The sequence below is a fragment of the Trematomus bernacchii genome, unplaced genomic scaffold (assembly GCF_902827165.1).
Source record: "Trematomus bernacchii unplaced genomic scaffold, fTreBer1.1, whole genome shotgun sequence".
Taxonomy (NCBI): Eukaryota; Metazoa; Chordata; class Actinopteri; order Perciformes; family Nototheniidae; genus Trematomus; species Trematomus bernacchii.
The window spans coordinates 11,715,797-11,731,646 of NW_022987313.1; the positions used below are offsets into that span (position 1 = coordinate 11,715,797).

Below are 15,850 nucleotides of genomic sequence, written 5' to 3' on the forward strand. Positions count from 1 at the left end.
CAAAGGTGGGGCCAGAGATAAAAAAACGACAGATTGAAAGCGCAATACATTCTACTAAGTAAATCTTAATTGAAGGATAATAGTGGCATTTGACAAATGCACTTACTCGGGATGGAATCACGTGTAAATCATGTATAAACCAGATCATCTGCATAATATTTCAGGAGGATCGTTTTTTAGATTGTTTTCATCACAGTCCTCCTCTTTCTGTTTGCAGAAAAGAGGGAAACAACTTACAACACAGTGGCAAGAAACAAGATTGCTTCTTTAGTTTAAAAGCAGTTGGGCAAGCAAGTTTGGTCCATTTGAGTTCTGAATGGAAGCCCCCGTGCCCATGTTTAACTAATTGTGCTGATCGGGCAGGACGCATGGCCTGGTGTTTGTGTGCTCTCAAATTAAAGAGCAGACCAATGGGTATTGAAATTGTTTCATTTCAGAATCAATGTGTAATCTGACCAGTTGCTGTGATAGCACTATTAGAACGAATATCAACCGACAACAATTAGTCAAGTGACTATCTGTTCAAAGTGGCAATAAACTTCAGCAAAGCCATCAGACATTTTTTAATAAAAAAAGGCAATTACAGCAACTCTAAAAGGCCAGCACTTCAAAATAAAAGCTCAAGAAATAAAAAATCAATAGAGCACCAGACCAAAAGCAGAGTGCCGCTTGCATTTCACTAACCAGCAGGCCTTGCATTGCACTCCAGCATGGGGGGGCATTTGTGAATTGCAGTTACTCTCTGCATTCCCTGTTGCCCCATCAGGACATTAACTATTGTTCTTTTCACCAACGCAAAATGGATGGAACTAGCAAGAATTCGTAATCATGTCACCAAACATTACGGAAGTAATTAGGGAAAGTAATGCTTTAAATATATATATTAATATATACAAGAACAAAACTAAAGTATTCTGTTAGCGTGTCACTAAGGTGAGCCAGTGGAGCAGGGTACAAAATAAGCCACTTGCCAAATGCTGGTAAAATATTAAAGTGGCATGTAGATTTGCTTTGCAAGAGCATCATCTATTGAGTACATTGGAACCTACACTACGTTTTTTGGCAGGTGAAGAAAGCATTTATTTCACGATGCAGTGAAATTAATAGGAACAACATTTGCTCTACGATATGCTTTAATTTAATTTAATAATGGAAATTGTGTCTTAAATACTAAAATCTTGTCAGCAGATTTGACATGTTCCTTGTACTCTCACAACAGTATGAAAAACACAGCCACACCGTGTGTATGTGTGCACAAGACATGAGTCACTGCTCCCCTGTCAAAACAAACAGTCAGTGTTTATGCAGCGTGTCACACACAACTCTAAGGGAACTAAATTACCGTGTCAACAAATACGGTAATGTATTAATGTGACACTCACAGAGGTTTACTATCCAATGAGTACCAACTCTCAAAGATTCTACACAAAGTGGGTTTTATGAAGACCCAAAAATATCTATGTGCAAACTGTGTGTTTACTGTGAAAGCAGCACATTAAAGAATTTGGATCATATCCAAAAGCCAACATGTTAAATCACCAATGGCAACATGTGTCTTTGCATCCTCACAACTCCTGAATATAAATCCATGAGGATGCAGCATGAAAAAAGGAAATGTTCTGATTTGACTATCAAAGACAAATATGCAGTAATTACACCACAAACCAGAAACTGTCATCAGACAATTCAAAATGAACTATATTGCACCTTCAACTTCCAACAAAATCAGAAGAGCAAAGCCAGCTTTGACCAATGCATTATAAGAATATGCAACAGCAAAATCCCCGCTTTTTGGGGTGTGTGGGAGCAAGATTACGTTTTTTAATGATTTGAATCTTCTTCCATCTTCCTTTTGAAACAACCCATACTCCTACCTAAGCTGGTTATGGATTCTCTTATCTCTTTGTAACTCTCTCCACCCCATCCTCCTGCTTCACTTTCAGTGCTTTGGGGGAGCTGGGAGAGCTGCTGAGGGAAGGGGAAACGGGTGTTATTCACATCAAAATAAAGCACAGCAGTTCCTTTAGAGTACAAAACAGGACAAGAAAACACACTGTCAGGAGATTCATTGTCAAAGACTGGATTCCTGGACTCACTGTCAGGCCTTGCAATCCTCAAATAATTCAGATTTTATAATAATAAAAGAATATAGAATAATATCTCCATTCTTTGCCTGCATCCATTAAAATTCTCTTAGAGCAGTTTTATAATTCAGGATGATTTTTAGCAGCTTTTTCTCTGAGGACCAGGTTTCAGGAAACAAGCATTAGTGTGATATAGTGAGGCTTAGGACACGAATTACAGAAAGTGTCTTTCTGGCAACGAGAAATCTTAATATAACGAGAAATCTCCACTATTATCTATTAAATACCGCATATATTAAATTAAAAGGTATACGGAAACAGATTTCCCTGAAGATTGCTAGTATTATTATACTCTTTTTATATATCAGAAGATCTAGCAGATTGGGCCTCCATAAAATAATCTTGAATATTTATTTAAACAAACCCTAGTAACATCAATGCCAAAGAAACACTGTGGCAGACAAAATGCACTAACAGGTTTCTGCCTAGAGATGATGACGTTATAGGTCGAAAGTTATGATGTGTTTAAATTCAGCCATTGCCGATGATTGACGCTTTTCTGCAGCTGTTTTACAACGGTCACATGACGGCTCACTTTCACTCGATTTAAAATGCGCAACCACAGCCCCAAGAGTCTTTTAAAAGTCCAGTTTCTCCTGTTTGCCAAGTGTAACTACAGTGTTGTGTATATTGCAGTGCTACCAAACACAGGTGACTACACAGCAGCACTGTGAGTGAGTGTTTTCAGTTTAAAGACTGGCAGAAGACGCAAGCTGCTGTGTTGCACCGTAGTAAAATACTTGCATATTAACCGCTACTGGTAATACCGTTTACCTAAAATGGTTAACCCGTCCATAGTACCATTCACACCTAAAAGTAATTCCACGGTTGTTTTTATCTATGTAGATACCAGAGGATTAGTATAAACTTACAAGGGCTTTGATTTTATTCATTTTCTTAGAAAAATATCTGCATTTCTTACAATTCAAAATTATAATATCCGTTATGAAAAGGGCCTGCTGCTATAACTAAAGCGAAACATGTGTTTGCTTTTGTATAGACAGAAAATTCAAAGATGTTTTACTTATGTTCGATTTTTTTTTTACCACTGACTGATTGAAAGTTAAAATGTCCTTTATTGCATAGTCTAACTTTACTTTTGTTACAACAGTAAAGCTTATAATGATTCTTTTGAGAGCTTGAGACCCTCTCAACACCAGTGTGGTCTGTGAATATGTCCAACTGGCCGAGTGTTCAGGGTGATCCGAGTCTTCAACTACATCACGATTCCTAGATAATGTATTTTTTTTAAATAAAACCCTGCATGTTGTGAGGCGAGATAGAAACCAAATCTCAAACTGATCATATGTGTCTGTACGTTTACTGTGGTACCATATGCAGACAATAGGGAAAACTATTAATCCTGTACGCCTTTTCATTAGTGGCTTTAGAGAGTGAAATTTCAAATATATAATGTCACAAAATATGCCAGCATTTTTGTTCAACACTACATACCTAATGTACTGGATAGTACATTGTGTTACATTTGACATAATGTACAATATAAAGTGAAAAGGAGACTGCCGCATTCTGGTATAGCAGTCAGAATTCCCAATACTAAAAATCACAATCAAAAACTGCCAAAACCCATAAATTAGAGACTTCGAGATACTTATTGTCGACACCTTTGATATTTTTATCCTTAACTAGTCACACCATAGTTATTTTGGAGTCCCACTGGATCTAGTTGCAGACAATTAAATACTCTTACAAACCCTTTACCGTCTTGTACAAGACTGCATAATATAAGTGGTGTCGACGAACCACCTACTTATTGTACACAAGTATTCACAGGGGTAAGTGGGATGTCTAAAACCAAGAACTAGGTAGTGTGGATGAGTTTATAGGCTTTTTTCTGTATATTTTTATTGTTGTTGTGATTAATATGAGTCTAGAATATACATGTTCCTCTTTGCTTACATGTTAGATTCATTTAAGAAAGAACTCTTACTACTTTTAAATCCAGGCTGAAGACTTTTCTTTTTGCCGCTGCTTTTAATTGAACTATTCACATCTTAAACTGCACTGTAACTTTTATCCATGTATTTTTTCTTTTAATGTTTATTTTATTATCTTTTCTTTTTAATGACTGATTTTAAATGCCATTTTTTTAATGTCTTCCATTTTTGTAAAGCACTTTGAATTGCCTTGTGTTGAAAGGTGCTATATAAATAAACTTGCCTTGCCTTGCCTTGTTATAGAACCTAGATGTTGTTTGAATTATGTTTAGTATTAATCAGACGACATGTGATTAGGCAGTTTGTGGCTTAAACAGATGTTCTTTTTTATATAAATCAATAACTGTTCAACCTAATGCTTACAGTCTTATAATATGACTCTAAAAAGATAAATTGAAGCATGCTTTTAAAGATTTACTAAATATCTAAAAACACTTGTCGGCCTCCCTTTTTTAAGTAACAGTAATGCTCATATTTATATATTTCTCATGAGAATATGAAAATAGGTTTTGACCATTGATGACCATTTCTTTATTCCCTTTTACCTGCCTTATCCTTTATAGCTACATACTTACTTTTATAGCTTTGATTCCAGATTTGGTGATCTGGGTCATCTTGGCCTTGGAGATGGGTGGCTTGTACTCATTCAATGAGTACAGCTAAACAAATGAAATGAGACAAAAGAGAAAACAATGTGTTATAATATGTAATTACTAAAACATAACATAAATCACTAAACTAACCAGCATTAGCCCAAAGCATCATCCCCTCTCGTCTGTGAACCTTAATTTTGAATATTTGTGGTGAGAGCCACCGGGTTCATACTGAGACGATGTAACGATAGTTGTCTTGCCTCTGACTCATGTTATTTGTTTTGATTCTATCATAATACCAAACACGATGTAAATGCTGTGGAATCATATTCGTGTTGTAAATTACGAGTGCATGGTGAGGTCAGCATTAACCCTGATATACATTGCCAAAGCACAGACTTTATTGTCAATGCATTCAAATGGGTCAGCTATTAGCTGTTAGCCTTCTAATGGCTAGCTATATAATTGAACAAGGTTATCTCAAGTCATTTGTATTCTGTGCAACAGCTACGTTGCAGGAAGCTAACGCTAGTACGGTCATATTTAAGTGGGAATTATTATCTGGTAAAAGGGATTTGAGTGCGGAGTAGTTCACGCACGTCCATATTAGTTAGTTAGCTCTCCAAGTTACGGTTTGGCTAACTTGTTGTAGCTAGCGGCAGCTAGTTAGTTAACGTTAGCACCAGTGTGTGGAAATATTTTCTTATTGACTGACAACCAAACAAGATGTGTGTTGATAAATATATTCTCTTCACAACTATAGATAGTACAGTTAATATAATCCAGACTCAGAATAGCGTAACGTTATCGCTGTAATGTTGTGAAAAGCCAGAGGCCTTGTGTGGGACTGCCCTCCTCTCCGTTTCTGCTATTTTATGCTAATGTTAGCATACGAGCTAGCGCAAACGTTAATAATAAAACATTTTCTACTCTCGGTGTTTTCAAAGTTGCGAAACGGGTCAAAACAAACCTCATTGTTAAATGATTTGACGGCCTCCATAGTGTTGCTCGTAGGTGACTGCAAATGTTTAAAGATATCTCCTCAATAACCAGTTACAGACATGCATGCTCGACGTTTGGTGAGATGGAGGAGACTGCCAATATGGCGCATAACCTCAATAGACAATCTGCAGAGACCGACGACCCCTAGCGTCAGTTTTGGGAAACTACAAGGAGTACCAAAAGGTCCCCTATGCTTTCTTGTAGCTATACAGGCTATGATCCAAATAAACATCACAGGAATTGTTGTACACAAAGTCAGAATCATATATGTTTGCAATGACCACATAGCATTTTAAATTTTTATAACACTTTATTTCCCTGTATACAAATAGGCACACTCTGAAATTACTTTCATACCAGAATCGAGATCACAGAGAATCAATGTCACACATCCATGTACAAATATTCACAGTTAATATTTAATATGAACAACATATAAAACATGGTTTATAAAAAATGCATCTTTGTGCCTGGAGCTTGGTTTGGCCACCTTCTAGCTCTCCTAAACCTGTTGCTCTCTGAAGCTGTGGCTGTGCTTATACAGTAAGTGATAGAGGGGAAATTATACTCTATAAAAGCCTGCGGTGGTCTATCTTAAAGGACAATATTAACGGGTTTTTTTCCTGAGAATTATCAGTCATGTATTCTATGCTAACAATACTGCTACATCCTACCTTAAGTCAAGTAGACAATATATGTTGGTATTAAAGTATTTTTCACGTCAATATAAAATATAAATTAAGTTGTTGATGTTTGTGGTTGAAAAACTCCAAAGCAGGTTTGCATTACGGTTTTATGTTCTAGATTTGATTTCTTATGTCTTTGCTTTAAATTACGTTATAGTACAATTAATAGAAACTTTGACTCTTTAAAAGTTAAAACCCAAAAGTTATCACAACAACATTTATTCAGTTAGTGCTGGCCCCAGTGTTCAGTGTGGAATGATAAGTAGGATGATATCAGTTACAGGGTGAACAACATGCACCAATCATTTAAAACAGTCGCTGTAAAACACATGTGTAACAGGCAGTGAAGGTGCATGGCACCAATAATTGACTGAACAGTAACAGTTCAAATGTGTTTACTACTGATGAAGTCAAAGTAGATAAAACATACAATAAAAACAAGTGTTTCCACGCAGAAAACAATGGATCCATTATTACAACATACTCAATCATTCCAACAATATGCACAGGTTCACATAATTACATCATAAAAACAATCTGTAAAATTAGCTAATCTTACAAATCGAACAGTAAAAGTAATACTAAGACACGTTTCACATTTTAACGCGACCTGCTAATCATACAACGTCCAATTAGGAACTAAAAACACAACTCTTCATTGATCCAGTTACTTGTTGAATAGAACTTACAAACCACTGATATGGAACAGTAGTCTCAATTGAAAACAGCAGTGTGTGTGTCCACAGTATGTGAGTGTGAGGTCTCTGAGTCCAGTAAAAGCAGTCACGAGGAGTCCTTATAAACTGGTCTCGACCACAGGAACAGCAATGACTGATGCTGCAGCTTTTGTGGCCTCTGGTTCCACCTGCTGGTCATGTTTAACACAGATCTCCTGCAGCAAGGGTCCATTGGCCTCCTTCCACTCTCTGAACTTTTCTGAGGTAAGCCCGGGTTCAGTCAACACCTGCTCTATTGCATTTAGGTCTGCCTCTTTTGACTGTGCAACGAAAGGAGAGAAAAAAAATAGGAAACAGTCAAATAATTGCACAAAGCTCCCCAATTCACAAATAATCGACATACTTCTGCAATTCACACACAAGCTGTAATGAAATGGCGTGCTATAAACAGACCATAAAACTGAATATTTACCTTTAATGTGCTGTTGAGGGTCCTGATATGGTGCAATTTATCATTGACAGTGTGGTTTTTACAGCGTTTTACAAAGGAGGCCCTAAACTCCCTTTTCGTGGATGGTTTACGGTCTCCTATTGGCGAGAGGCTGGCTTCTTTTAGATGAATATACAGCTTCTCCATCTCATCTGAGCTGTTCCCACGATCCCCTGCAACAAGATAACACAGTACTGTATCATCACAATATACTTCACAAAGATTATATTTAGTAACTGCCTGTTTTATAACAGAAAACCTTACTTAAAGGGGCCCTATTATGCTTTTTTAGGTTTGACCTTTCCTATAGTGTTTAGGTTTTTGTGCATATAAATGGTCTGCAAAGGGTAAAATCCCAAAGTTCGCTGCAGAGGGAGTTTCTCTTCAACACACTATCCCCTTCCTGAAATGCCTCCTTTGTACTTCTTAGTTTACTTCCGCGACACAGTGACATCACTACGCAACACTCATGCTTCTATTGCATCATCTAAAACACATTGTACGTGATAGGCTAAGGGGCGGGCCATTTCTAAGCAGTTGACCAATTATATCTGCCTTGATAAACAAAGTTGTGAGAAACAGGAAATCTTCTCTGCTAGCACAATTTTTTTACAAGTGGAAATGACACAGTAGAAATCTAAAATGCAATCTCCTTTACATAAAATGCTAAAAAAAAAACAGAATTAATAAAAAAACGAAAACAAATTCTCACCTTCACTCTCAGCCCCTGAAATGACCCCCGTAGCATTCCCCTCCGCAGCAGGGCTTTCTTCGTCGGACCCTGCTTCCAGAGAATCCTGATGAGAGGAGCTCTCCGACACCTGGGGGTCCTCCTCTTCCTCAACCTCCCCTTGTGGGAGCCGGGGTGAGTGTACTTGAACTGAGCACACCACTGCCGTTTCCCCAGTTGGAGGGGGTGCTTGGGAGACCAGGTCCAACCAGGACTGCCGGTGCTTGGCGAGCGAGGAGGTGGAGCTCTGTGATGTCATGGTGCTGACGGGGGAGGAGAGCGAGCCGGTGGCTTCGCTGGGGACTGCGGAGGAGTAGGGGGGAGGAAGTGTACCCTGGAAAACAAATTCACTACGGTCAGACTTAGTTATCCCACATCAATTCTAAGTTTGGCTCAACTTGTATTAGACTTGGAAATGTGCAATCAAATGAAAAATATACAGACCTGATTTGTGCTTCCAGGTGGAACGGGTGCATCCACAGAGTCCCTCAGGGTTTGTTCAGAGTACGGTGGAGGGGGAATCTCTGTGCTTTCAGCTTCTTCGTGGTCACTGGCTTCACTGTAACACTCTGCTTTGAAGACACACACAAAGTCAGAATTCACAACATGATACATAAAGCCAGAATCCTTATCTTGCATATTTCAGATCAGCCTCATCTTATTTTCCCTCTAACCCTAACCCTCTCGTTTTTGCTTAATTGACTGTTATATACTGCTGGTAAGGGCTGCAAGTGTTCCAACAACTGCTTCTGTAGCAGCTATTGAATTAATTCAGAAAAGCATTTATGTGAAGCTTTGAAAAAGGCCCCTTCTCTAAGTAATAAAACATTTTGTTGTTGACTAAACATTCAAGAGCAGAACATTTCTGATTGTCATGGGTTCTCACCAACTGCCGTGTTTTGTTCTGTTGGCTCATACTGAATGGAGGCTAACCCGAGCTTATTCAACCACCTAAAAAAAAAGAAAAAGAGTATTCAGGTCAATTACATTTGACAAAACAAGACAATACTTTTTCAGGATGAATACATACAATGTTGAACTCTTATGTGACTTACAGGTTCATGTCTTCATGGCTCTCAGCAGCGAAATAAAACATCATGACTTGTGGGTGGCAGGCCTTGAACGCACTGCATGAGAAAAAGTCAATGGAACAGTTTAGGCATAATGAAAGGAGTTTCTACTGGAACTTATGTAAAGTGTGAGATAATCTATATCTTTATTTCACTTCATTAATCATTTTCCGGTGGTTTCAAGACTATAGACTGTCTATCTTTCTAGGTCATCAAGGTCTTTTAATAGATAACAGATATTTCCTTTTTAATTAGAACCACTGGTGGTGTGTGGCTTATAGAATCTGACTGAGATGAACCGGAAACTACGAGCTTACTGTTTCTTCTTGCATTCTATGGCTCGGTCGATCATGAAGTTTGCGAGGTCAATGTAGCCCTCAGCCTTTTCCGCCTGCGACACACAGATTGAACAACAGTGAGCGTTAAAACGAAGCGTAAAAAGTCAAAACCACTTCCTTGACAATGACACCTGCTGTTTGAATTGCAGGAGGCTAACTTCTTCTATTTTCTACCACTGTGTAATGGTGACAGACTAGATCAGATGAGGACACGGTGCCAGTAAATCAGGCGCACCGGTTACATGATGGCAGTATCGGATTCTGACAGGGTTATTAGTGGCACCGTCACATTCAGGAAACTCAGTGACACTGTGTGCCAGTTCCTGCAGAGACAGCTGTGGCAGAATGACTCATCTGCTGCCTTACAGTGGGCTTTTGTAACCCAATAAGTGCTGTGCGGGTGATGTGTTAGAAAAATGCAGTTTCAAGATTGTTTTATTGGGGTTTTGCTGTAGTTTGTAAAAAGAAATGAAGCAACTACTACTGAACTGAAATAACATTAGAGCTGATACAATGGATGGATTTGTGCCTGTAGCTTTGTTTTTGGCTTAATGTGGCAAGTAAGACACTGCAGTACTTTAAATATAACAATTTATTTTTAAATGAAATACATCAGGACAAACAGTGTGTAGATTCTCATTTAGAATAAAATGATGGATCTTGTTTAAAACATTTGTAAAAAAGTAATTTTCTTTCATACTTTCTTTTAAAAGCTTGCATGAGAAAAGAAACGTGTCTATATAATTATATTATATATAATCCAATATGATTTTTTTTCAAATTACAGTCAACATATATACAGATCACAATTGAATGGATGTCACTGTTTACTGCGTCAAACAGCAAACAGATAATGTATTATTTACAACTCAAAAGAGTTACTGCCCGACTTCATTTTTGTTGAAAGTTCATGAATTTTTAACACGGTTTAAACATGTTTTTTTTACCTACGCTGCATACCTCCACTGTTACAACACACACATGTAAGGTCCAATGACGCACTTGGTGTAAGCCTTAGTCACTGCAATGAATATGGGCGTTGTAGTTTATTTTGAGACAATCCCAAATACATCATCCTGCTGTTTTATTACTCACTACTAGAGCACTAAATGTATACATCCACTACCGAAGATAGTCCCCTACAAATGCACTTATTACTCCAGTTTGCCAAAAGCTACAAAACAATATATGTTCATGTTCAGGTTTTTGATCCACTGACAAAATCATAGTTGGTTTTTGATTGTTTCCTGGGATTTGTTGACATAATAGAAATACAGAATATCCCCACCCTTATTATTTAAAACAGCAGCATAGAGGGGAGGGAGAATACTACCAATAATATTGTAACATTCATAACATAAAATATATATATACCTAGAAATGTGCCAACCAGAAAGAAGAACAAAGACAATTCGAAAGAGAAAGGAAGTTCAAAAGTTACCAAATCAGACAGAGAAACAGAAACTTGAGAGTAGCTAGTGGTTTGCAGAACTAAAGATGCTGACGTTTTCTTGTGCACAGTGATGAGCTGCATGACAGAAGCTAAACATACATGCATGCATCATAAATGGTGTTTGACTCACCAGCTGGTTGTTGTACCAGTACAGAGCCGTCTTCTTCAGCACAAACCAGTACTTCTTCCATTTGATGCCCAGGAAGCCTTTGCTCTCTTTCTTCCTGTACAGCCAGCCCTGGTGGTCCGGCTGACCCAGCTCTTTGACCGAGATCCGCCTCCTGCTCATTGTACCATTGCCTGTGTGCACAGAAAACAAATTAAAACACTGACACCTCCTCCCCCTTTTTGTCCGCAAAGAAGCAAAACCAGCTTTGAGCGCGAATATAGCGTTAGAGGAAGCAAAAAGTTGCAAAAACGAAATGTCAAACAGACCAAACATTTTCATTCCAGTCAAAATAGGCCAAATGCTTTTGGTCAATAAGCAAAGAACATTCTTAAAATAACAACTCAATCTAGAATTCAAAAGTGAAAGCCACATTTAGCCTACCTGTTCCAGTTATGAATCAGCAAGATATAAATAAAACATCAAATATTGAGTTATCCTCTCAAAGACACATACGCAAAGAGCTTAAATAGCGAAGTGAGCAGAACTGATCGTGCCTAAAGACCTCTGCACACACCAATTGCCCTGCCACTTCTAAAACGCCCACAGAGGGTCGAAATTACAGAGACCAAGTGATGGGAGCCCAAGAGTGACAACTTACCTCCTCGAATCTTCCTCTTGGATTTGTGTCGGAGGGAGACCTTCAGAAGGAGACAAACGTTAGGTCAGAGACGAGAGGAAGACATTTGCTAGTCTCAGACCTAAACGCTAAGAAGAGGCTCTCTATAACATCCTGTTTCTCACATCGATTGTCACATGCATTTTCTCGCTGCTGTTCTCTCTATCTCCCCACACACACATTAACACACCCCCACTCCTCTGTAACATCCTGAACTGTGACTCTCTCTGCTCTCCTTTTCTCTTAACCTTCAACAAAATACACCAAGAGAAACCAGACTACACAAACACCAGCTAAGCAGGCGTATAAACCCCTTGTTCCTATAAATATGTAACTTTTCCATCATAAAATAGAAGAAGCAGAAGTAGTTGAGAGAGAGAGCAGGGTATCTATAACATCATTTGTGAGAACAAGGCAACCTCTGCCTGATTACATGTCAGAATTAAAAAAAGGAAGGAACACTTACAGGGTTGTAGTCATCAGCAGCCATGGAAGGAGGTACAGATATGGGGAAGGCAGCCTGTTGAATAAAACAAAAAGATATCAACAGATGCTTAGGTTGACAATTGCAGGACACACAGATTCATGGGCAATGCTTTGCTCGAACGTGACAAGAGGAAGTGATGTCATGGGCATGTTTCTCTATTTCTGTGAAAGAAAGGGAGTAGATACACTTCTTCTATGGAATGAGAAGCAGAATTAGAAGAAATAGGTTCAAATCAAATTTTTAAAAAAAGGTTGAAAAGTGAATCCTTAAAGTACCGACTCACAATGTTAGTGTCACAATAATCAGTGTCAGCTGTTTTGCATAAAACACATACCCATCTACAGTATCCTAAAGTAATAGCCTTAAAATATATTAAAAACAATACTTTTTAGCAGAAATAGATATAGACATGTTGCAATATTTCAAGCTAAATGGCCATTGACATGAGACATATTGAGAAATCTTGGTTACCACTATTGACTAACTTCCTCTGCATCCCTAAGTTCCTTTTTTTGTTAAAAGTCACAATTCTGGCTTAGAGAGACAAGGTTGAGACAACACATATGCAGTACCAAACATGTCACAAATAGCCAGTTTACAATACAGCAAACAATTGGTGTAGAATCTCAACCATCCTTTACACATCTGTGATTTGAAACCTCTCCCTAAGCATCACAATTGACCACTTCACAAGAAAACCCAGCCTTTAGGTCAGGAAATGTAAAAGCACAGGTGGTGGTGGTGGTGGTCGGGTCACAGGGTCCCGAGTTCAAGTCCCACTGCAGTTGTTCGCATTCAATCACTCACCACAAACTCAATCTACAAATGTCCCCCGTGAGAACACGAAAGAAGGGAGGAAACTCATACCTGGTGCTCTAAAAAGACTTCACAGATTCACTTCAAGTCCAAACACAGGTGCGTATTGGTATCCTCTGTTACACTGAGTTCACACAATGACAGCAAAGAGCAAACTATTGCTAGTAGCTCTTGTTTAAACTAAATGTTTGTGTATGTGTGAGTGCGTGTCTCGTGTCTGAGTGTCACTGTGTTGCACCACACAAATGCATCACATCTTGTTTTCCGGTAGCTATGATGATAACCACATCAACCACAGTGTATGTAGGTGTGTGTGTGTGTGTGTGTGTGTGTGTGTGTGTGTGTGTCACACACACACAGTATCTGAGTTCATATTTGATTTGAAGATGTGAAAGGTTAATTCTTTGAGGTTGACACCGATTCGACAAGGTATCTTCACGTATCAGGTTGTTGTTGTTCTTTGAATCTTTTTTTTTTTTTAATTATAAATGAACACATGCTAATCCTAACAAAAGGTAAACATTAATTTCACAAATTTAAAACATGTTCAAAAGCTGCTTGTTAAAATCAAGTAAATTAAAAAAGTTCTTAAAACTAACCGTTTCCTTACATGTTAAATGACATAAATGTTAAATCTGAATATGTGAAACACTATACGCAGTCTACAATTAAAACGACTGACATGAACATTCAAGTAAGTTTAGGAAAGTAAAAATATCCTTAAGTCCTTTAAAACTAACATGTAGTCTTAGCGTTAACCGTTAATATCAACCAACGCAGCCTGTTTGTTGGCCTAGCTAGCCACAAACGTTGCCTATACGCAAAAAATGCAATTTTGGGCCGAACTAAATATATAATTTAACTGTACCTGCCACCATATTCTCAACGACTGAAGACTGGATCTAATGCTCAGCTCAAAGTCTGACCAAACATTGGCGAGCATGTCGAAATAAAACAAAGAAGAAACTCGAAGAAGGCTCGGCTGATTTCAGGTGAGCTCAGGACCCTTTGGGGTGTTACCATGGGTGTTACCCTCTTTCTTCACCTGAAAGGGCTTAACTCCTACCCAAAGCCCCCCCGAGTGAAACAGATTTTAAGTGCGTTATTTAAGTTAAATGTTGGGACAACTTTTGAGCATTTGCAGGCATTGTTATTGTATTTCCCTCAAGTGATTTTACAAGTTTACGTGAATAAGTCCACGAAGTTCCCACTTATGTCCGCTAGGTGTCGCCAAGTTATCGCTATGAAACAGACTTTTGAGCAACAAAAACAATGGCAAAAAATAAATATTTATTGGACAAATACATAAGAAAACAATGGAGATCAAATTAAGGTTTGACTTTTTGTGTTAATCTTCCAAAAAAATATGTGCGTGTAAGCCTCAATAAGTGACAAGTACAATTTAAACAGGTCTGAGCTCTATAATTATAATGTTGGTTATCAAAAACAGAGTGACTCATAACAAGTGCACATGTGCCCTTCGCATAATATTATTAATGTGAAAGGAGTGTTATGGCAAAGACCCAGTTAGATATGTGCAACAAAAGACTGTTCCTTCAATGGCCCTGAGACATAATCGGGAGAATCCTTTATGGGTACCTTGAGAAATAAGGAGAAAAACAAGTGTTTCACGCAACAGTCTTTTTAAGTCTGTGGCCTGACTATCAACACCCTTCACTGGCTGGGTTTGTAGCCATAACATTACTGCTTCAAGCTGTATCTGTGCAGAAACTTGGATGTTCCCCTTCAAAGTTGGCCTGTGCTGAGATAGCGGTAAACCAGCAGACACATTCTTGATTCCTGCATTATTATAGTCTGCATTGCATTTCTGCCTAAATAGACAGGGGCCTCTTCTCTCTTTCCACTTGCTATTGTACTGCATCAAGTGAACTGACCCCGTCCCTTTATATCTCTCACATTCTCACACTGTAGCTTCCTCTCTGCCTCCCCTCCCATTTGTCACCCATTTTTTTTCATCCATATCAAATAACTCCCTTGTGTTACCCCCTCAAAAAGCTTCCCCTTTGACATTTCAATTAAACGTGTTGAATTAAATTAAACATTTCAAAACAATTTACACTCTTCCTGTGTCTATGATGAGGGGGAAAAGTCCCAGCATGGCACTTTAGTGGGTTTTAAAGGGCCATTTCGCTGAAGCTGTGTTCGGGTGGAAGTGAGGTAATTTTGCCTGCTTCTCATGTCAAAGGCCTGAAGGATTCACGAGAATGCAAATTGGTCACACCATTGTAACGCTCAATCTCCCATCACGATCCATGCTGAGAATTGTCATGGCACTTAGCTAATGCCCAACCCCCTCCCACCCAGAAACTGTGTGTGCCGGAGAGAAATGAGAGAGGGGGGCAAACAGAGTGGCTATTATTCAGCAGGGGAATCTCGTCACACAGCGTAAAGGGGGAAGGGTGCAGGGCTGGAAATGATATCAGATTCTTGCTTGCTCAGTTTGACAGCGCTGCATGCCCCTCACTTGCTGTTGCCCTGGCACATGGGCACCACCTCAGTTTAGATGTGGCTACACATGCTCACTGAGTCAGTATAGCTCTAAATGCTGTTTTGATGACTGTAATGAGGATTTTTAATAACATTTAGTTTTGTTTTATGCA

At 38.7% G+C, this 15,850-nt stretch overlaps 2 protein-coding genes across 5 annotated transcripts in view; both read right to left on the reverse strand.

The window, feature by feature from the left end:
- tiam2a (TIAM Rac1 associated GEF 2a) overlaps positions 1 to 5,779 on the reverse strand; it is a 127,013-nt gene extending 121,234 nt beyond the window's left edge. The window contains exons 1-2 of the mRNA XM_034123615.1: positions 5,666 to 5,779; positions 4,678 to 4,761 (exon numbers count right to left, since the gene is read on the reverse strand). Coding sequence (XP_033979506.1) covers positions 4,678 to 4,761; positions 5,666 to 5,695 — 114 coding nt within the window. The 5' untranslated portion in view covers positions 5,696 to 5,779. The remainder of the gene's footprint in view (positions 1 to 4,677; positions 4,762 to 5,665) is intronic.
- Positions 5,780 to 5,994: 215 nt separating this feature from the next.
- On the reverse strand, positions 5,995 to 14,187 carry ipcef1 (interaction protein for cytohesin exchange factors 1). 4 transcript variants are annotated; one of them, XM_034145265.1, is made up of 11 exons: positions 14,098 to 14,187; positions 12,393 to 12,446; positions 11,909 to 11,948; positions 11,272 to 11,441; positions 9,668 to 9,741; positions 9,336 to 9,407; positions 9,167 to 9,231; positions 8,725 to 8,849; positions 8,263 to 8,614; positions 7,533 to 7,723; positions 5,995 to 7,380 (listed from the first exon to the last, which is right to left on the reverse strand). In XM_034145265.1, the coding sequence occupies exons 1-11, from the start codon at positions 14,170 to 14,172 to the stop codon at positions 7,180 to 7,182; spliced, it is 1,419 nt and encodes a 472-aa protein (XP_034001156.1). In that variant the 5' UTR covers positions 14,173 to 14,187; the 3' UTR covers positions 5,995 to 7,179. The 4 variants fall into 4 exon arrangements, with proteins under 4 accessions (XP_034001156.1, XP_034001239.1, XP_034001314.1 ...); XM_034145348.1 differs by lacking the exon at positions 14,098 to 14,187 and adding an exon at positions 13,281 to 13,419 and having other exon boundaries at positions 8,725 to 8,852; XM_034145423.1 differs by lacking the exons at positions 12,393 to 12,446; positions 14,098 to 14,187 and having other exon boundaries at positions 8,725 to 8,852; positions 11,909 to 12,273.
- Between the last annotated feature and the right edge of the window lie 1,663 nt (positions 14,188 to 15,850).

Coding starts and splice junctions, on each gene's coding strand:
- ipcef1 (XM_034145265.1), bottom strand. CDS start 14,172: ATGCTCGCCAATGTTTGGTCAGACTTTGAGCTGAGCATTAGATCCAGT. Junction 9,408..9,667: donor ATAGAATGCAAGAAGAAACA/GTAAGCTCGTAG, acceptor TTTCTCATGCAG/TGCGTTCAAGGCCTGCCACC. Junction 8,615..8,724: donor CACCTGGAAGCACAAATCAG/GTCTGTATATTT, acceptor TTTGTTTTCCAG/GGTACACTTCCTCCCCCCTA.